At 37.4% G+C, this 22,715-nt stretch overlaps 1 protein-coding gene across 1 annotated transcript; it reads right to left on the bottom strand.

Annotated features, from left to right (window-relative positions):
• Positions 1–2,298: 2,298 nt before the first annotated feature.
• SH2D1A (SH2 domain containing 1A) lies at positions 2,299–21,555 on the bottom strand. The gene is made up of 4 exons (XM_032620245.1): positions 21,252–21,555; positions 8,455–8,518; positions 3,688–3,832; positions 2,299–2,681 (listed from the first exon to the last, which is right to left on the bottom strand). Exons 1-4 carry the CDS (start codon positions 21,386–21,388, stop codon positions 2,641–2,643), a joined length of 387 nt encoding a protein of 128 aa, XP_032476136.1. The 5' UTR covers positions 21,389–21,555; the 3' UTR covers positions 2,299–2,640.
• Positions 21,556–22,715: the final 1,160 nt, after the last annotated feature.

Genomic DNA, 22,715 nt, shown 5'->3' with positions numbered 1-22,715 from the left:
TCATGCCAGGAAAGAAAAAGTGCAAAAAACTTGATGAATAAAAGGCCAGCAAAAGAAAACAGTGGGTAGGCACATCAACTGGAAAATTTGACAATAGCAAAATCAGAAAAGCACTTACCTTTTTCAGTGAATCAGTCCAATAAGATAAGATGACCTTCATCGATGCTTTATTTAGTATATTAATAGCACCTATCTTTGAATATTTTTGAAAGGAATATTTTAAGACAAATTAGAAAAATAAAGATTTCAAATACTTTATTAAAATATGAGAAAACATAAATAATTCAAAAAAGGCCCTGGTAAAGGAACATGCAAACAATTCCTATATTTAGGATTATTCCATAATGAACAAATTAGAGTAAAAATTAGTTACACCTATTAAAATTTAAACCCAAGCTACAAATAATTAAAAAGTATCTAAACATATGCGTTTTATTTGGAAAGTCAGCTTTCCGAATTCCTTTACAAATTAAAGTGATGCTTTTACTTCTAGAAATGGTAACTGGAGCACAATACATCATTGTGGCCATACTCCACTTTTGCACTCCCAGAGCATCCAGGTTAAATGCTCAGAAATCAGACGTTGCCAGCAGAGAGAGTAGCTTTGTCTCTTGGCAGTTCGCTAATTATTAACCAAGCTCACCACCTCTCACATACAACCCAGAATTCCAAGTTACTGGTTTATAATGAAATTTATAATGAACCAGCTTCCTATGGACCATGGGCCAGAGTATTGGGTTAACTCATTCTTCCTTTAAAGACAGATCTACCTAGGGAACCCTTGTACACTGTTGGTGGGAATGTAAATTGGTGCAGCCACTGTGGAAAACAATATGGAGGTTTCTCAAAAAACTAAAAATAGAGCTACCATATGATCCAGCAATTCCACTTCTGGGTATATATCCGAAAAAAACAAAAACACTAATATGAAAGATACGTGCACCCCAATGTTCACAGCAGTATTATTTACTGCCAAGCTATGGAAGCAACATAAGTGTCCATCAACAGATGAACAGATAAAGAAGATGTGGTATATATATACAATGGACTACTACTCAGGCATAAAAAAGAAGGAAATTTTGCCATTTGCAACAACATGGATGGACTTGGAGGGTATTATGCTAAGTGCAATAAGTCAGACAAAGGAAGGCAAATACCGTATGATATCATTTATATGTAGAATCTAAAAAATACAACAAACTAGTGAATATTTTAAAAAAGAAGCAAACTCACAGGTATAGAGAACAAACTATTGATTGCCAGTGGGGAGAGAAAAGGGGGGAGGAGCAATATAGGGGTAGGGGATTAAGAGGTACAAACTATTCTGTATAAAATAAGCTACAAGGATATATTGTACAATACAGGGAATATAGCCAATATTTCATAATAACTATAAATGGAGTAGAACCTTTAAAAAAAAAGATCTACCTACATGTTGGGACCCTGACTTACCATGTACTTACCACCTTTTATTGTTTTCTTGTCTTTTATTGTTATTTTCTTTTATTGCTATTGTTTTCTTGTCCAACTAGGCAGGGGGCTACCTGAGCGTGGAGGCCAGGTGTTTTTACTTCTCTACCCCAGTGCCTATTGTGCTTGCTGAGTGAATGAATTCTATGAGGCCCGAAGCAACTTGACATATAATTGAATTGTAAGAGTCATGAAAATATAAATGTGAGAAGAAAATACCAATACCCATCACTGCCTACAATCTTGGCTCTCACTTAGGTTACAATTACTTGGAATTGTTAAAAATTAATGTAACCTGTAAGCTTCCAATGGTCTTGTAGGGCCACCTGATAGGGAGACTGCTTGTAAATCAGCTACTCATGAGCCACAGCTGATGAGCTGCAGCTGCTGTTTTTACATGGAGTGACAACTACTGGGGCAGAGGTAAATGAAAAGAAGAAAAGTCCACTTCATCAGATTTGTAATATAATTTCAAATCCTATAGCATCAAATATAATAAACATTTAGAGCATATTTTAAATTACGGGAATTTTAAACTACAGATTGGTCTGCGGATTTTACTGTCCAACGTCAGAACACTAGGCAAGAAGGTTGCTTTCAGAATTAAACAGAAATTCTTCACTCTCTATCTAGTACTTGTTTTTAGCACACAGTGCACAGTTTCATATATCCCCAGAGAGCCTATAACACTATAGCTATTGGAGAGCATAATACCTAATGTAGAACCACACATGACAAAGACGAGGGACACGAACCAGCTTCCTGCCATATAATCAAGCAAGACATTTTAAAATCAGTAGCTATCAAATAATATTTCACTAAAAATGGTGCTTTTGAGAAAAACTGAGGATTATTTTTATTTATATTTGGCAAGAATTGACATTAATCTTTTATAAAGTATCATTATGTTTTAAGTCATTTCCCATTTGTAAATACAATAACTGAAAATAACCTGTGGAATTATTTTTCCCCAATCCTCATTTCAAAGCTCCTCATTATCCGAAAAGTCCATTTCAACTTTAACATCATGCTATAGATGCTTCCATTACAGGACTATGATGGTTTCAGAAATACTTTTGTAGCTCACTGAACTGTATTATCAATTATATATAAGACTTAGCATATATTTAAATTATTGAAAATAAAGTACAAGGTGTGTTTTATTTTTCTTCATGGTGCTTTCAGGAAGACATCAGGATCTTCTCTTCTCCCTAAAGAAAAATAATAACAAAAATCAAGAAGAGATAAACTTACAAGCTATTAAAATTACAGGTTAACTCAAACATAAAATTTCCAACTGCATAAAGTTCACAAAGATACAATCCAATGATATAGCTCAAGCAACAAGTATTTAAAACTGTTATAGAGAATGGCATACTGAGCCAATTTGTAAATTGGAATTCTATTTACATTTCTTTTAAAAAAGCTAACTACTCATTAATTTAATTCACCACTTGAGTCTGAGTCTAATTGTCAGTTTATGCCTGAGCCTGGGTCCCTGTCAAAAAAGGAAATAACAACTCATTTTATTTTATCATAAATATTTATTGTTTCAATCAACGCGTATCCTCTTACTCAAGACAGATGATTAACCCCCTTCAATAGATATCAACTATCACAAATCTGACAGCTGAGGACATTGGCTAGTATTCGGTGATTAGCTTGACATGTCCATTAAAATAGCTTTGCTCAGGAGATTAACAATTTGCGCTAGTGGAAAAATAAAGTCTACTAACTTCCTTTCCTTTGCTACAATAAAATTTTATTAATTCAAGCACCACAAATTCAGAAATCGGGATCACGTGGACCAAGCTAACATTAGCCTTTCCATCCCTGAAGGGAAAACACTACCTGATAATAAGCAAAAGTAACGGACAAGTCCAGATGTTCTCTGAATTGTCCCGTCTTTCAAATTATTTGTGTCTGAATTAGTGAAGTGAAATGGTACTCATGGAGCGACAAAACAGGCTGGGGAAGACAAGACGGGATAAGAAAGATTAAAATGTTGTGGGCTCATAGAATTTTTTATATTTTTGCAGAGTTTTATTAAAAGTTTATAGTATAGCATGTGGAAATCATAGTATGTGAATAGCCCCCTCTCACTGGGGCTGCTGGCTCCATCTTCTTATTGCATTTTTCTATAACTATATGTTTATGACTAGGGTGACTCATAGCCCTAAGCTTCCAAACCTGTCAAAAATAAACAGTAAACCATACCTGTAGCACCTTGTGTACTTCTAGCTGAGGGCTTCTTCTCAACTGGATACTGCAAAGGTATTACAATACCTTGATCTGGCTTCTGAAATGCTGAAATGAGATTTTTTATTTTCCGGAAAAATCTTTTATGTACCCCAGGTGCTGTCTGGAAAATAAAAGGCCAAGCAGATTATTCATCTACCTCATAATGATACAAAAAAGGGCCTACAAAATGTGCAAGGGATGCTTAGAGAGGTAACATTTGTGTAACTTGTTCAAATATTTGAAAACATAAGGAAGAAGGAAAAACAACATTCTAGAAGAGCTTACTTTGGTTGGCTGAATTTCCCTGCAAGAGGAGCTAATGAGCTGTCATTTCAGTTCTCCCGAGGGTGGTATTAGTTTGTACAAGCTGCTGCTCATCGCCCTGCCCTTCCTGCCTGCTACCCATCATACATCCCGAACCTCTAAGGGTATACAGGCCATTACCCACAATGAATTCACCAACAGAGAGGATGCAGTTAAACAGAGAAAAAACACAGATCCTACAGGTCATTAATAAAAAGCCTAAAGAACCAAAAAAATAAAAGCAAACAAACAAATAAAACAACAACTACAACCCATCCTCCCTGCCATCATTCCACAATATAAAATGCTACACAGGAAATTAAAAACTGGCTGTTATGAGGCACACAATGCAGGGCTAGTTAGTCCTCACACTCTTTCACTTCACGGTATGTCCTGCCTCACCCTACACATTAAATTTTTTCCTCCTTGGGAAACTTCCCTATCCTCCCCCAAACTGCTCTTTATGTCAACACTTCACTGTGACAAGGTTCTCTCTATGACACGAAATGAAAGACTAAGGTCACCTTTATTTATTTGTTTGGTTTTGAAGGGATCATTATTTGCAGGTGACTATTAAAATGTACTCCTCTCCTGACATGAATTCTCTTGTAAAGACACTACTTGAAATCAACAACAATTTCCTGCAAAAGCTTATGAGCCAAGCTTTAAGCGTCAGCTCAAAACTGTCATTTTACATGAAATAAAATAGTATTGCTATAAGCAATTGAACAATGACCAGTTTTTTTTAGAAAGCTGTTTTTCAGCTATTCCATCTAGAAAGTTTTTGAGGTGGGAGCTATTTGTTTGTTAGCATTTAATGAGAAAACATGAAGGCTGGCATACAGACGTGTGTCGGCTACACAAAATGCCAAAGACAGCACACTGTCCACTATAACTCTTGGTCATTTCCTACACTGGGGTAAAGAGTTTTTCACTGAAAACACTGAAAAAGTTCTTTTTAGCTTTAAATTAGTGTCAGCTCATAGGCTCACACAGCTACTCAGTAGATACAGAATACTCTCCCACTCAGCTCCAACCTTACAGTCAAAACACCTTCCCAGAACTCTATTGAGACCTCATCCAAAATAATATGGCCATTCTTACAGGGATCCAAACAGTTCTTTGGCTCCAGGATAGAATCTCCAAATGTCAAAGGCAGGCCATAGGCACAAAATAACCTTCTTATGTCTTCCTTGGAGTACTTTTTCATTTTCAAAGCACTTTCCCATCTCCTGGCAGTTATTGGCTGATTTGGTTACTCCCATTTGACAGATAAGAAAATGGAAATACAAAGAGATAATTCAGCTTGCCCAAGGTCACACAGATAACCAGAGGCAGAACTGGCTCTAGATCCCAGGACCCAGACTCTTTCCTTTCAGATTAGGCAGATTAGAGACCAAACAGGTTCTAGTGAAGTTAGTCACCAACCAGAAGAGAAACTAATCCACTCCCCCGGGGTGGAAAGATTTCAAACCACACATCTTTTTACCTGTTCTTGTGGCTTGTAAAACCATTTATCAACAGAAGCATCTTTTTAATGAGGATTTGTATGCAGTTAACACTTGATTCTCCATGCCAATGGAGAGAAATAATAGCACTGAAGGTAAAAAAGCAATTTGAATTTGGCATGCAATGTTGCACTGGCAAATAACTGACTGAATTTATAGTGCTTTGCTTAGGTCAATAAGTAAAATTATTTAACATCCACTGATCTACTGATGATCAAATATCCAGAAAAGCCCAAAAGCACTGAAGTCAGCAGGGGGATGTTAGTACATTTTTTACAATGTACCACAGACAATGAACATATTAATAAATGATAGGTGACTGTACGTGGAATTCTCTGAATTAACAATTTGGCAAAATCTTAGCCTGAGTCACATGAGATAAATTAATATACTAGGCAATGATAAAACCTAAAAGTCTACCTAAAGCTAGAAAAAATCACATAATATTTGTCTTTCGTTGTTCAGTGGATCCAGGGTTCAATTTCACTCCACTCTTTGAAACAAACTGCAGACACACCTAGATTTCTAGTACAATCTTTGCACAGAAAATTTAGTGCTACTGTCAAGATTTTTCCTGCAATGTGGCAAACTAAAGCATTGTTCCAAAGAGCAATATAAATTATCTGTTATTTACCCCATTTTGAAAATACATTTACCACAAGAATTGTACCACTGACATCTCCCATCCTGTCACTGAACTCAGCTATTGTTCAAATTTGCACATTTCCCATACAGTTATCCATGGAAACATGCTTTGGATCATAGCTGGTCTTCAATATGCTCTAGAGAAATTTCTTCCAGTCAGATGATATGAGCTCTAAGAATACACACTAGTTTAATATTCACCATAGGAAAACATAACTAGAAGGCAAATTTAGTAGATAGAAAAAAATGCAATATGCATTTCAAAAATAAATCTAAAGAGTTTTTTTTTTAAACTGTTTTCCCTTTGGAGAAAACATGCCAATCTTCTGCTCTCTTGGTGCAGATAATTACAATATTATTAGATAAACGGGTCAGACCAGACAACAGAATGAGAGAGCATTTGTGTTCAATAAGCCCTTTCTTCCCTAACATGATCACAAACATGTAACAATCTGCATATGATGTTATACTTGAAATGGAAGAAAACAAGTTTAAAGAAAACGTTACCTAAGCCCTGCTAATTTAAGATCCTTTCCATAAAGAATATTCTTCAGCAGCTGAAGGCTACTTCTCTAGGGAGAAGGGCTATTTCTGGTCAAATCATATACAACTATATATGTATATATCATACACTACTATTCCTCATAATAAATGAAATTTAATAACCTATTCAGTCATCTCTGCAGTGATGCAGAGAACTTTTAAAAATAAACGGGTATAAACAGTTTTGATTAGAAATAGTACTGCTTTTCCTCTAATTAGAATGGTAGCATCAATTATCCTGATATAAAGCAACAATGTGTTTGAAAACTTGCCCTAATTCATCTCAGTAGTTCAAAACATTTGTAGTCTGCAATTTGTGCTTTCTAGTTCACCAGTGCATCTGTAAAGGTTAGAGCTATTTTACTTTTTTTTTTTTAAGTCTAGACTTCAGAGTTTCTTAAATGTATAGATTGAGTTATTAATAGAGGTTGATATTAGCATTTACGTTTTCAAACAACTCATAATGAAGTCCTTTCATTATAAAGACGGACTGTTTTTATAAAAAGTCAGAAATCAGAGAAAGCATTTGAAGTCAGAAGTTTCCATTGTAGAGACCTCTACTTTGCTAGCATGTTAATATATTGATACTACCCTGGTATGTGGAAAAAGATTCACTCTACAGGCATTTCTTGCAATGGTACTGTGACTTTCAAATGTTTTCAAAGCCATAAGAACCCATTTTTCTAATGAAATCTTTCTCAGAGCCCCAGTTGATAAGCAAAATAAAAGGGACTGCTCAGATTAAAGACAAATTGGGGACCCAAAGCATACCCACACATCCTCCTATCCTTCTGTAACCCCCTGGGCAACTCCAAGGCACTCAAATGAAAGAACTTTAGGATTTTGCGGAGCATAGCTTAAGAGTCACTGGAATGTTCCCTCTCTCTCTTTTCTACCTATCCTTGTCCTTCCCATATGGCTAAGCTGGGAGTCCTGCCTCCACAGAAGAGCAGCCTTGATTACCCTAATACTTGGAAAATTCTCTATTCTTCAAATGCTTGTGCTAGATAGCACTTGACTATAAACAATCATATTGTTCAGCAACTTGGGTGAGTTCCCATTTTCGAGGGCTTGCTTGCTAGTCCTGTGACTAAGAGCTTTCTTTATATGCATTATCTCATTTAATCTTCAAAATGAGCCCTATGAATAAGGGACTATTTTTAGGCTTATTTTACAGATGAAGAAACTGGTTCAAAGAAAAATTAGGTAACCTACCCAAGGTCATAGACCTCTCAGAAAGGGGTTGGGGGTAGATAAGACCTGGAACACACATCCACCTGACAGCAAACACCAGGCTCTCACATTGCTGTTTAATTCATGTTGTATCTCTCAAGGGTCTTACAGGCTGTTAGAAAACAGGAGTCATGTTGTTTAATCCCCCATAGAACCAACACTTGCATTAGTATCATTTGGTAAATAATTGTCGATTTGATTTTTTAATATATTTTTGATACGCTTTCTAAAATTTCACATAGGCACCAAAAGTTTGACACAATCCTTTAACTTTGTTATCTTTCCCCCAAAGTGAGACCACTCCATACAGTGGTGGCTGAACAGAACTGGGACCAAAATTCTCTAAAGGCTTCTTAATGATCCATGAGCAATTTTGGATTGGAGCTTTAGTGATTTGAATCTGATGAATATTTTGGGAATGTAGGATTTGACAGCTCTTTTATAAAAGCAGTCTAAATTTCAAATACCTCCCTGATACCCCCAGAAGCAAAAATAAATAAAAGAGCTATACCTCAGCACTCCAAGAACCTGTTTCTGTCTGAGACACTCGGTATGTATAAATGTAACCTTGATACCTGTGAAAGAATAAACTTCCATTACTGAAAAATTCCAAAAGAACAATGGATGCTCTAAATTTGAGCTTTAACTATTACATATAAATGATACATATACTGGGACACACGTATATTGCACCACTGCATTCATAGAAAGAAAAGCCTGTGGAATCTAACTTGCTTGCATATCACAGTTTCTAGTACGCCTTCTTTATATTTTCATTTTTTTTCAAACGAGGGAGCTCACACTTCTAAGGATTTGTCAAGGTGAGAGACTGTTGGGACAGAAAGAAACTAGAGACCTGTTGTAATTGGTAAAAATTATGAATTATTAAACAGATTCAACAAAGCACAGTAATATTATTTTTTGAGTACATACAGAGCCTTAAGGTGAAAACATTTCACTGGGGATAAGGTACTATCAGGCCCACTTAAGTTAATAATAATATTAATTATAAATATAAATGTGGTATATTCCTATGATATTACTATTACTATATAACTTTATAATACATTATAATATAGTACTAATAGTAATTCGAATTAAAAAGGAGTCCTGCTAAAGTACTTGAAATTAGCTTGTCCTTTTAGATGGGGTAAACGTTTTCCCCCATTATTCACTGTGTACGCATATTGTATATCTGTATCGTTGATTTCTACTACATGCCAAGAGTTTTACATGTTGTATTAGTTTGCTCAGGCTGCCATAGCAAAATACCAGTCTGTGTGGCTTAAACAAAAGAAATTTATTTTCTCACAGCCCTGGAGGCTGGAAATCTAAGATCAAGGTGACAGTAACATAGGTTTTATTCTGAGGCCTCTACTCTTGGCTTGTAGGCAGCCACCTTTTAGCTGTGTTCACATGACCTTTTCTTTGTATGTGTGTGTGTGTGAAGAGAGAGATCTCTCTTCTTATAAGTCCACCAGTCCTATTGGATTGGGGCCCCATCCTTACAACCTTGCTTAACCTTAATTACATCCTAAAGGCCTATCTCCAAATACAGCCACATCGGGGGTTGAGCTTCAACATATGAATATGGGGGGAGAGGGAACATGATTCAGTCCATAGCATTCCAACACTGGTACCTCCAAATTCACATACAAAATACATTCATTCCATCCCAACAGCCTTAAAAAGTCTTAAACACATTCCAGCATCAACTCTGAGGTCTAAATAAAGTCCAAAGTCTCTTCTAAATATCATCTAATGAGATACAGGTGAGACTTGGGGATATGACTGCTGCTGAGGCAAAATTCTTCTCCAGCTGTGAACCTGTGAAACCAGACAAGTCATGTGCTTCCAAAATACAGGAAGACAAGCATAGGACAGATATTCCCATTCCAAAAGGGAGATATCGGAAGGGGAAAAGGGGTGACAGGTCCCAAAAATGTCCGAAATCTCATAAGGCAAATTCCATTAGACCTTAATGCTTGAGAATAATCCTTTTTGGATTGACGCTCTGCCCTCCAGGCCCACTGGGTGGCACTGTCACCCCCATGGCTCTGCATGGGCAGCCCCACCCACTTGGCTCTGTTGGGCAGCTGATCCCACCTTTGAAATCTAGGTGGAAGCAGCCTTGCCCACCTGGGCTTAGGCACTCTCGGCCTGTGGTGGGAGTGGTAACCCTGATGATCTCTGAAACAACTTCAGGATCATTCTTCCATTTTCTTGAAAGATAAAGCATGTTTGCAGCCAAACTGCACTATTGTCCTGCCCTATTCCCTTTGGTCCAAACTGACAGTGTCTCTGATGCTTTGGTCCAAACTCTATTCCTGGCTTCTGTTGAGATGACTAATTAACATCATGGGCAATCTCCTTAAGGAGTGATTATCCAGCCATTCCCTTGGTATTCTCTCCAGACCAAGCTTCCTCATTTTTTGCCCTATGAGTAGGCTGAGAATTTTCCAAATTTTTGTATTCTGGTTTCTTTTTGCTTAACAATTCCTTCTTCAATTCATGTCTCTCCTTTTGCATTTTATTATAAGTAGTCAGGAGGAACCAAGCTATTCCTTCAACACCTTGCTTAGAAATCTCTCCAGCTAAATATCCACTTTGCAAGTTCTACCTTCCACAAAACACTAGAACACAGTTCAGCCAAGTTCTTTGCCATTTATAATTAAGGATGGCTTTTTCTTTAGTTTCCAACAACACGTTCCTAATTTCCATCTGAGACCTCATCAGAATGACCTTTAACATCCATCATTCTACCAATACTGTGTCCACAGTATTGGTAGGCTTTTTCTAGCATGCATCTCCAAACACCTCTAGCCTCTACCCATGACCCAGTTCCAAAGCCACTTTCACATTTTTAGGTGTTTGTTACAGCAGCACTGTACTTCTCAGTACCAAAATCTGTACTAGTCTGCTCAGGCTGCCATAACAAAATACCATAGGCTGGGTGGCTTAAACAAAAGAAATTTATTTTCTCACAGTTCTGGAGCTGGAAGTCCAAGATCAAGGTGCTAGCAACATAGGTTTCATTCCAAGGCCTCTTCTCTTGACTTGTAGACAGCCACCTTCTTGCTGTGTGCTCACATGACCTTTTCTTTGCGTGCATTCATTGAGAGAGGGTGCTCTCTCTCTTCTCATAAGGCCAGAACGCTATTGGATTAGGGACCCACCCTTACGATCTCATTTAACCTAAATTACCTCTTAAAGGCCCTATTTCCAAGTACATCCCCATCGGGAGTCAGGGCTTCAATACATGAATTTGACAAGGACACAATTCAGCCCACAGCACATGCATTAGCTCTTTTGGGCCCCACAGTAATCTTATGAACTTTATATTGTGAAATTGATTTTATAGATGAGGAAACTGAGACTTTGAGAAGTTAAGTAACCAAAGCCACACTACAAATCAAGCATCAAAGATGGGATTTAAATCAGGCATCTTTGACTCTAGAGCCCTGGCTTTTGATCCCCACACTGTAATGGATATAGATTATTTATTATATTTTAGTATCTATGGTACTGCTACTTAACTTGCCTAACAAACCTTTGCTTCCTAGAAAAGTATGGTAAACTTTATGCTGAATTACTTCAAATTATGAATCTGAATCTTCACAGAGTTTTATTTCAGACATTTTCTGATTGCTATTCTTTGGCACAAGTTTGGGTCAAAATATATCTTTGATTAGAATACATGCTGGGGCTTCCCTGGCAGTCCAGTGGTTAAGACTCCACGCTTCCAATACAGGGGGCGCAGGTTCCATCCCTGGTTGGGGAACTAAGATCCCATATGCAGCATGGTGCAGCCAAAAAATTTTTTAAAAAAAGAAAAAAAACTACATGCTAAAGTCTGGTAAAATTAAATGTGTTTAAACCTAAAGTATCTCAAACAGGGTCAAGCTTGAGTAACTGACCTCACTTACCATTAATCCCCTATAGAACTAAAAGTCTTTATGTGGATTAAATTACTATATTTTTAATCACTATCCATCAGTACTATTACCTAAAGGATGAAAAAATTAGGTCTAAAACACTCTAATCACGTTCATTCGATTTGTGAAACCCAAAAAAGGGTCAATTTGCTGGTGCAATTACAGGAAATGTTTCATTTTTGTTATAAAGGTTTGCCAGAATATTTAGATCATATATGAAAGAGCTTGATATATGCATATAGTATACTTTTTAGCATATATAATATGCTAAATAAATATAAAATATTACATTGTAAAGTCTTTTGTTTTTTTAAGCAATTGAAATGTACCTCACTGATTTCAGTAAGTACGCTGCAGGGAACAAAGCAAGAGCTTTGATTTCCATTTTTCACCATGGGGACTCCAAACATAAGGGTTTAAGTGGTTTTCTTAAAGTCGCACAGCAGAGAATTCCCTGGCAGTCTAGTGGTTAGGACTCAGTGCTTTCACTGCCAGGGCCCGGGTTCAATCCCTGGTCGGGGAACTAAGACCCACAAGGTGCCGAAAAAAGAAAAGAAAAAAAAAAGGTCACACAGCAAAATGGAGGTAGGAGCAGGGAAATAGCATAGGCCTTTAGTTCCATTTTCCCTATGGGAAGAGATTAATGGCAATAATTCAGTATCATTAAAGGTGTTGTGGAAATGCATTATTTAAAATTTCAGCAACGATGCAAACAAAATCATAGGCAACCAGTTTTCCACTTTCTCAAACAGTGGGTTTCTAAAAGATACAATGAATCTATCTCCCTACTATCATTCAGCCTCATTTAGTCAAAATAAATGAGTCTGTTTTGAAAATGATTTCCTAACGAATCTGATCTTATCGCACTTTCAGTTAAGCAGCAGGAACCTGAGTACCACTTCAAAAGTCCTTACCTCCTTCAGCCTTGAACAACCTGGTGCTAGTGGCACATAAAGCTCGTTGTGATTAACCCATCCAATTTTAACAATCTCCTTCCTACTCCACAACTCCTCAAATTTCTGAATGAGCAAAATTGTTTCACCCCTCAAACAAGCCAGCAGTTCATCTCTTCCACTTCCAAGTTGCTGAAGTCACTGACCAAAGATCCCCTGTAGCCAACTGTCGTTGATATACTCTCATATATCACTGATGGAAGAGATTTAAAACAGTGCGATTCAAATTATGTTCCCAGGGTAATAACAGTGCATCACCTGGGACCTTGCTAGAAATGTAGAATCTCAGGCCCCACTCCAGAATTGCTGAGTCAGAATCTGCATTTTAACAACATTTCCAGATGATTTGTAGGAACATTAAAGTTACAGAAGTATTGATTAAAATGCATGGAAAATGCTCACACCTCATTGGGAATATTGATGGCAATTTCTCCAAAGTCAAGCTGGCTTCTTTCACCACACCCATAGTCACTCAATTTTTTTTTTAGTCTATGCTTTAAGAATGAAATTTTATTTAAATAAAAGCTGAAGTTTTTTCAATGCTTTTGGTCTTCACAGAACAGTGTTTCTGAACTTTTTACTCCCTCTTCCCCAACAAGATTTCATAGTTTTGTTTTCTGTAGCTTGTATTATGAAACAATAATTCTATAATACAAAAGTAAATGAAAATATTGATTATGTTTTTTCCAAACTACACATACTCTCTCCCTGTCCACTGAAAAATCACTCTTTTAGGAAATAAACTGACAAATTATAACAAGAGCCATAAAACTGTGCGTATTTTTACCTAATGACCTTCTTTATCTTCATACACTCTAAGGAATCAAATGGAAAAAGCAATTTGACAAAGATTTTCATAGTAGTTCTATTTTAATAATGAAAAATGGAATGAACCTAAGGAATGTTACTCAAAATAAGGAAATGGCAGCAGAAAGAATGGTTCAAAACTATACCAAAGTTCAAAGGTATTAGAGAGCTACATTTTTCAAAAAATTTTAAACACCTGGACCATGTTGATATAAAATGATGGTATGTGAAAGAAGTGGACACAAGGAGAGCCGCCACTCTGATTACTGTTCAAAACTATCCCCATATGTATATAAACTAGAAGTAAATTTAAACTAATATAAATGCATCCTTGCATATTAATTTTCCATTTTTTTTTCTTTTGGCCACGCCACGGTATGCAGGATCTTAGTTCCCCAACCAGGGATTGAACCCGTGCCCCCTGCAGTGGAAGCACTGAGTCTTAACCACTGGACCACCAGGGAAGTCTTGTAATTTCCCTTATAAAGTTATACAAATGACTAACAACATTTTTTTAAAGAAACAGAAGTAAAATTACAACTTGGAGCTTTACAAATCTAGCCTAAGCGAATCACAAATCAGAAAAATATCATTCGTCTTTAAAAACTGTTACATCCCTTTTAGGATTATTTTTCCTCTGACTCCCCATTAATATAGACAAACCAAGAATGTAGTGTAATTTTAACTTCCTTCCTCCATCAAACCTTTTTGTCACACTTGATGATAAGCCTGGAATTTTAAATTTATCATGAAAAAATCTAGAAAATAAATAATTGGTAGAAAACAATAGAGATTTCTGTTGTTGTTGTTGCCATTAATTAATTTTCTTAAAAAATTAATTTCTTAAAAAATATATTTTGCATTTTAATGACTACAAAGCATGTGTTGATTCAGTCCTTGCTAATATTAAAATTTGCCTTTATTTTTTCAAAAGCTGTCCCCAACTCTTAAAATAAGTGTTCTGGTTAGAAAGAGACAAGAAGAAAGCAACCTGACTTGTTTTTTCTTTTCTCAAAGGGTCAGCGTTGGGGACAGGTCTTGCTTTACAATTGACAAAACCACATCAATTCCTTCTTTATACCACTTCAAGGACTACACAAAAGAAAAGGTTTAGGTACATCTGACTTCTTCATGACACCACAAATAAAGCAAGCTAGTGCCCAGGCTGTCTATGTCTATACAAACGAATGTTACATGCAAAATTCAAGGCACAATTATAATGTGACTGTTTTTGTAACAAATATTTCAGAGCTTTTATACCCAGAGGAATGGTATCCTATAGAAAGCCACTTTGATCCAAGAAGTTTTTGAATTTCCTATGGCCCAATCTTCATTCTTTCAGTGAATTTGAATTTTCAGAACCATCAAAAGTCATTCAGCTTCAAGTTTGATGGTAAAACTATGTAATACCAGTTTCGATGAGTCATGACAATAAATATAATCTCTTCTTCCCTTGAAGTGCCACAGAACGTTTTATTTAAGTACTCATACAATGGTCTAACTTTGTCTCACAATTATTTATGGAGCTTTTATTTATATTAACAAACACCTACTACATATTAACTTTATAAATGTTAACTCATGCAATAATTCTCATAACAACCCTATGAGGTAAGTACTGTGGTATTATTATTGCCGTCACCCTTTCCACAGACAAGGAACCTGAAACAGAAAGTTTAAGTAACTTGCTCAAGGTAAAATAGCTGGTTAAGGGCCAGAATTGAGATGCACACCCAGAGGGTCTGGCTGTAAGATATGGGCTCTTAACCATCTTTCTATGCTGCCTCTCTCTTATATCAGAGGGAATGAGTTAACAAATTGCTCTTAAGGTGAATCCAAAAGCATAGTTCTCAAAAAGGGAGGGAGTCTGCTTGGCCTTACGACCGGAGAGAAAGGGCAAAGGAAGGGGTTAAAGCATAGAGACAAGATGGGGAGAGCCCAAAAGAGGTCAACCTAGGCTTCCCTTTTGCTTTAAACTAAATGACATCTTCAGACTAATCTTGCAACTTAATTTTACATTGTCAACCAGAGTCAGCACTTGATTTATTGGCCTGTGAATTGTCCATTTGGTGGTTTGTGTATTTGCACATTTAATCCTAGGCTGGCCTTCAGGCTTGCTCTGCCATTAATGGATTGTATTTAGATAGTCCAAAGTAATTCTAGTGGCCTCGATTATCATGAAGATAAATGCGGTGCCAACACACATATCCAACTGTATTCAAAAATTAACTAAGTTTTATAATTTCTCATTCTTCTGTTCCCTGCAATTACAACTGATACGCTGGAGTTTTATTTTGTCACTGTTCCTTCACCCATTTCTCCAGTTCAATTGTTTGATAGGCACTTTATTCCCAGTCATCCTTTAAATCTTAAAGGACAAAAAGATAATTATCCTTTTATCTAAAGACGTATATGTCAAATAACTTCATTATGTGTCCTTGAGGCTAAAGAATATAATAGCATTTCTTTTTCCAAATCTTCCATCAGATAAAAGTAGCAAACTGAGATATGTACAGAGGATGTACAGAAATAAACTATTTCTTCAAAATAATTATTTTAAATATTTTAAATTTGTTTTTTTCTTATCACCATCAAACTATCCCAGTGGGCATTTAGGACTTTCCCAATGGCTGTCTACATTAGGGGTGAGAAGGGGAGAAATGTGAGAGCTCACATGTACCTTAGTGAAAAGACACTTGATATACCTTGAAAACCAAAAAGAGTAAAATTAAATTAAATTAAATTTAAACTATTTGCATTAATAAGAACATTTAGTATACTGGATGGATACAAAAAAACCCCATAAAGTCAGTAGCTTTCCTGTTGCAAAAGAAAATATAGTGGGAAAAGAGTCCATTCATGATAGAAACAAAAAAATAGACACATACATTCATACTCACAATAACTAGAAATAAACAACAAAAACTATGCAAGACCTATGGGAAGAAAACTACAAACCTCTATTGATGGATGTAAATGAAAAAATTAATAAATGGAGAGACATATCAGGTTTTTGGATAGGAAGACTAAATTCTTTAAAGATGACAATTCCTCCTTAACTTATTAATGAGTTTAAGGTAACCCCAATGGGATTTTTTTTCATTTAACAAAATCATTCTAGATTTCATCTTGAAGAACCAACAGGTAAGAACAGCAAATAATTTTTTAAATGTATTAAAACATTATCATACTATATATAGCGCTAGTGGTATAAGAATAAATAGATCAATTGAGCCAAATAGATAACTGCAAAACAGTAACTGTTATATGTAAGAATTTAAAGTAGGATAGTAAATCAATCAGGAATGAAAGTTCTATTTATAAATTATTAGCTATTTCGAAACAAAATCAAATTGGATCCTTTCTCCACATAAAAATATAATTCCAAATGGAATTAAAGAGTTAAGTATAAACTAACCAAACCATAAATTTAAAACAAAAATTGAAGTGAAGTTTTATGACATCTCTGCAGGTCAAAGAACTTTCTAAGTTGGGAAGCAAAGGGGGAAGTCAAACACAAAGTAGTCAAGTGACAGACTTGACTACTAAAAATGTTAATTTTCTGTGTGTCAAAGAAAAGTAATGGCAAACACCAAACTGAGAAAAGATACTTTCAATAGATCAAGGATTAGTATATAAACACTCATTAAAAAAAAAAAAAGAAAAAGAAAAAGGGCTTCCCTGGTGGCGCAGTGGTTGGGAGTCCGCCTGCCGATGCTGGGGACGCGGGTTCGTGCCCCGGTCCGGGAGGATCCCACATGCCACGGAGCGGCTGGGCCCGTGAGCCATGGCCGCTGAGTCTGCGCGTCCGGAGCCTGTGCTCTGCAACGGGAGAGGCCACAGCAGTGAGAGGCCCACGTACCGCAAAAAAAAAAAAAAAACCTCATAATGTGTTAAGAAAAATAGTAAGATCCAAATGGTTAAATAGGCAAAGTACTCAAAGAGCCAATTCATGAACAAGGAAATACAAGTTTACCAACCATATAGACACTCAATCACTAAAGAAATATGAAATAAAGAGTGAGACACCAAATTTCAAGAAGAATTTTTTTTTTAACAAGAATACCCATTTCTAGGGATGGTGCGGTGAGACAGACACTTTCATGCAGTACTGGTGAGCATATATATAAACTGGAATAACCATTTAGGAAAAAATATTTGGTGATCATGTATACATCAAGAATCTTAAGCTGTTCATGTTTTCTGATCTAAAAATTGCACATCTTGAAATTCATTATAAGGAAGTCATCATAAATACAAGGAAACCTTTATGGATTGAAATATGAATCATGACAGAATTTATAATAGCAAAAAACTGGAATGATTCAAATGTCTAAAAATAGATGACTGGTTAAGGAAAATATAGTTGGACTGGTTGGACTATCATGAAATCATTAAAAATAATGTTTTAAAATCATTTGTAAGAACATTATATATAAATGTGTTTTTTTCACATTAAGTGGAAAATGCAGCAGAATACAATAGTGTAAGAGCACATATGTTTATAAAGCAATTTGTTTTATTAAAATACGGAAGAAAAAACACTTAATTTTCAACAATAATTGCCTTTAGGTTATAAAACTATAGTTGATTTTCCCTCATTTCCATTATCTACATTTTAAAAACTTTCTACAATATGAATAAGTGTTTAGGAACTATTTTTAATAGACTTATACCAAAATCTAGATTTACTTATTGAAAATAACTGGAAGAAAAACTTCTCGCTTTAAATGAAGGTGAGCAATCCTATAAATGGAAAATTTCTTTAATACTTTATGAGATTCAATTTCCCAAAATGAACAGAGGAAAAGGCCTTATCTAAAGGCCAGGATTGGGGGTTCAGAACTGGGGAAAGGAGCAAACCTAGTTAGAAAGTATAGTTTAAAGTAGAGTTCGAAAGGCATATGCAATGTGTTATTTCTACAATAAAAATACAGAAACTGAAGCTCAACCAAACCTTCTTGGATAATGAGAAGAAACAAAAGACAGATTGAGAACCTATTCCGAGTGAACCCTACAGTCAAATATATGTTTGTTAGCTATACCTTGCTGTCCACATATATATGACACCATTTACATTGTTATTTCTGCTGTATATCATAACCACAGATGTTTTGGTTTAAAATGAGTACGTGGTTTGTTTCAAAATAAAATTTGATTTTGTTACTACAGCATAGTAGTAAAAAGGAGGAAATGAAATGTTTACGTTTATCAAAAGGGATCCTTGGCTCAAAAAAGGCTGAGAAACTGTCATAAAAGGCAATGTATCCTTGTGTCTTTCCTCTGGAGCAGTCTGGCCATCACCCTCCAGGACTCAGAGGCCTCAGTGTGCCCATCGAAAGATATGCTAGGGGGACTCCCAATTTGCTGACAATTTTCTGCTACTTCATAAGGAGGTGTGCACGGAGAACTAAGAGTCATAAAAACTGCGTTTATGCAAGATTTACTTTGGGTGAAAACTTAACTTGAGAAATTCCCACCTGCCTAAATTAATACCTTATGTAGTTCTGGCCTACGTGGGAAAAAGGCTAAGATTATCCTTCTCTCTTGCATCTTTTACCAACTGTAATCTTATGCAGAAGGTAGAACATACATTACTATTCCTGTTTTACAAATATGGAAACCAAGACCCAGAGAAGTTGAGTGATTTTCCCAGAGTCCACACCCTGGCCTCCTGATATCAGCCCAAAAGCTTTCTGCAGTAAAGAACAGTATTTGTCTTGACAGTTCATTCATTAATTCAAAACCGTTTATTGAGCACCTATCGCGTGCCTCACAATGCCTGTTACATGCCACGCTGTGTTCCTGGTGTGGGAGACAATGTCCCTGTCCTCACGGAGATTACATTTTAGCAGGAAAGCCCAGCAAGACATAAGTAGACAAGTAAATGTCAGATAGTTTAAAGTTCCCTGAAGAAAAATAAAGTGATGGAGTGTAACTGGGACAGGGAGAGGGCACTTATTTTAGATAGAATGGTCAAGGAAGTCCTCTCTGAGGGAAGAGGCAGAAGGAATAGTTAAGTGCAAAGATCCTAAGCAGGGAGCAGCTTGGCAAGCTCGAGAAACAACAAAGAGGCCAGTGTGTCTGAAGTCTTAGGAGCATCCTGCCACACACTGTCCCCTGCTCTTCCACCCCTTCCTAGGCTTCTTTTGTACCTTATTTTTTACCTCTAGGTTAAGGGGCCCACTACCTCTTTTGTCAGCTTCCCTAAAGAAGCCCCTTTCACCAGTCTACTCACTCCTTCACCTTCTTTTGATAAGAAAAGAGCCTAGGAATACTGGTTGGCTTTCACTGACTGTCTCCAGTTTCCACTTGGGAAAAACAATAATATAAAGGAAACGTAAGATCTGAGCCCAAGAGATTCAATAGCTTGCACGTATTGCCCTGGAAGCTTTTATAACAAATGTATCTAGCGTGGCCTGAGAGTTGCCACAAACATGTCTTGACCATTTAAAAAAACACAATAAACAATGAAAATCCTCTAACACCAGGCTCAATACAATCTCTCTTCAATGACCCAGAAGGAACTTCAAAACCTTGCAGTGTATCGTCAGACACCGAAATTACTACCAAGCATTTTCCCTCATTTTGTTTCTGTCTAGAAGTTACTGTGCAGGGCTGGTGTTTTCGTGGATGTTTTTGTCCTGCTAACAAAGAGTGATCGAGCTAGGTACTTCCGTAGAAATGCCCTGTGAGTACTTAAAGATATAGACTGAAAAAAACAAAGAATATAATAATAATACTGAGTACCGAAAGAAATAGACTGAAAAAATAATAATATAATAATAATAACAACAACAACAACAGCTTACTTTTACTGAACATTTAGTATGTGTCAGGTCCAGTGCTAAATTTTCTACCTGCATTATGGCATTTAATCCTCACGCCTATGAGGTAGGTAGTAATATTATTTACATTTTATGGACAAGAAAACTGAGGGGCTGAGAGGTTAACTTGCCAAAGTCAGCATCAGACCAGCACAAGATTAGGTCTCAGATCTGCCTGACTCTGGAGCCCTGAAGCAAAGATGAAGGTGCATCTGATTCAAAACGGGGCGTTAGACTAAGATGCTTAGGTAAAGAGCAAAACTGAATCATACAAGGGTGTTTTCCCTCCATTCCCTTTATGACTATTGTCAGTCCAAGCTTTTATCAAGAAAGGCCCTATTTCTGAAACCCCCCTCTGCCTGCCAACTCCTCTAAAGAAAACTCAGTAAGTAGATCCAGAGAGGTGGTTTTATTCAGAAACATCCCTCTCTCTGCATCCTGACCTAACTGGTATTGATGTCTTAAAGTAATAGATTCAGTTTCTTAGTCTTCTTCCTCTCCTTGAACTTGACGTTCCTTTGGGAAGGCACCTCCAAAGCCATTTCAAGAGAGCTGGAGAGAGAGGCTTCTCCTTCCCTGAGGAGCTGGTGGCCCCAAAGCTGGCCGCTCCACCATCATCGCAGGCCTCCACCTTGCTGGCCTCTATTAGAGGTCAAAACTGAAATCGGGAGCCTGAGTCCTTTTGGCAGCAAAGGTAAATTCTACACTGCGTTTCCCCACCCCAAAGGGCATCCGCCGGGCCTGGGGCCGCGCAGTGGGCAGTGGAGGCTCCCACCATGTACTCACAGAACACACAGGCAGTACACTCCCGGGACGCTCTCGCTGTCCCTCAGCAAATAGCTGCCGTCCAGACCCGTGGCAAGCAGGAGCTTCTCCCCCGTCTCCCGGCTGATTTTGCCATGATACACAGCCACCGCCTCCATGGCCTGGGGAACTCTTGGGAGGACCTAGGCGTGGAACGGCAGTGGACAGACGCCACCGCTGCTGCTGCCGCCGCCGCAACCCAACACGAGTCAGCCACCCGCCTCCCAGTTCAGCCAGATGTGCAAAAAAGAGAGAGGAGCGCCCGAACAACAGGATGTTGTCTACCTGCCTGAAAACCTCCCTCTCACGGTTCAATTAAAACCAGCTCAGCAGTTTAGCAGCTTGGTTATTGCCATAGGGTTCCATCCCCCTCCCAGGCCCACCCACGCAACACAGGGTTCAGATGGACGGGTGGACAGAGAGGGGAGGACCATTGGACTTTGCAAGATTTGGCCTGTACTCCCAACGCACGCAGACAGGAATGCTTGGTAATGCTCCTGTCCTTGCGGTTTTCCCAGGGGGCCACCATGACTTAGCTTAACTAACTGACTTAACTTAATTAGCTTAATTAATCAGTCCCCAAAGGGGTTGATGATAGAGGCAAGTTGTACGTGACCTTCATGTGGGGCAGAAACATACTGACAGAGAATGAAAGGCCCCAAAGTTCTGAGACCAAAACACAGAAGCTCTCAGTACTGTCGGTGAACAGACACCCCTGAGCACAGCCAAGAGGCTCCTACAGAATCAGAAGTAGTAAGTGAACAGCGGACTTGGGACAAGTGCCTCCTCTCGCCCTGCCCTAGTCATCTCCAGCAATCTTGATCCTGAACAAATCAAAGTTTCCCAACCTTCTTGTCCAAGATCCCAAAGTGCTGGTTGAGGTACAAAAATCAGTCTGCATCCAAAAATGTTCCAGATTTATCTATTTGATGGGTCTTAGATGAGAGAATAAACCATTTAATTGGTGCTTTGTCTTTATGTGGACTTGTATGTGCCCTTTGATGTATAGGGCCCACCTTTTAGCATTTGGGGCATTGAACTTGTTTTAAATCACACTGTGACTGTTGAGAATTGTGTTGTAACTTTTATCATCTGTTGTTAATAGAGAATATGGTTTTAGTTCAGTTGATGCTAAACTATCATAAATTTTTTAGAACCTTTCAACCTTTATTTCCTTCTCTCTTCTATTTCAAGATGTGCAGTTAATATTTCCCCCAAACTTCCTTTTTCACTAGAACAAGACTTTGTTTAATGTTTGAAGCTGAACGGTCTTCTACATTTTTCCTTTTGAGTATGTAAAATAATTTTTTAAATTGGAATTTAAGTAGCCGAAGTTATGTTGTCTGTTGTATCTCTTCAACAACATCAGCACCTAGCTACTTGAGAACCTGGTACAGCTGGGAGCCCAATAGGGAGAACAATTTTTTTTTTTTTGCAGTATGCTGG

The sequence above is a fragment of the Phocoena sinus genome, chromosome X, assembly GCF_008692025.1.
Source record: "Phocoena sinus isolate mPhoSin1 chromosome X, mPhoSin1.pri, whole genome shotgun sequence".
In the NCBI taxonomy this organism is placed as follows: domain Eukaryota; kingdom Metazoa; phylum Chordata; class Mammalia; order Artiodactyla; family Phocoenidae; genus Phocoena; species Phocoena sinus.
Note: the sequence above shows the minus strand (reverse complement) of the source record. Positions and strands in the feature narration are given on the sequence as shown.

Coding starts and splice junctions, on each gene's coding strand:
- SH2D1A (XM_032620245.1), bottom strand. CDS start 21,388: ATGGAGGCGGTGGCTGTGTATCATGGCAAAATCAGCCGGGAGACGGGG. Junction 8,519..21,251: donor GTGTACTGCCTGTGTGTTCT/GTGAGTACATGG, acceptor ATTCTTTCACAG/GTATCAAGGTTACATTTATA. Junction 2,682..3,687: donor AAGTACACAAGGTGCTACAG/GTATGGTTTACT, acceptor ATTTTTCTTTAG/GGAGAAGAGAAGATCCTGAT.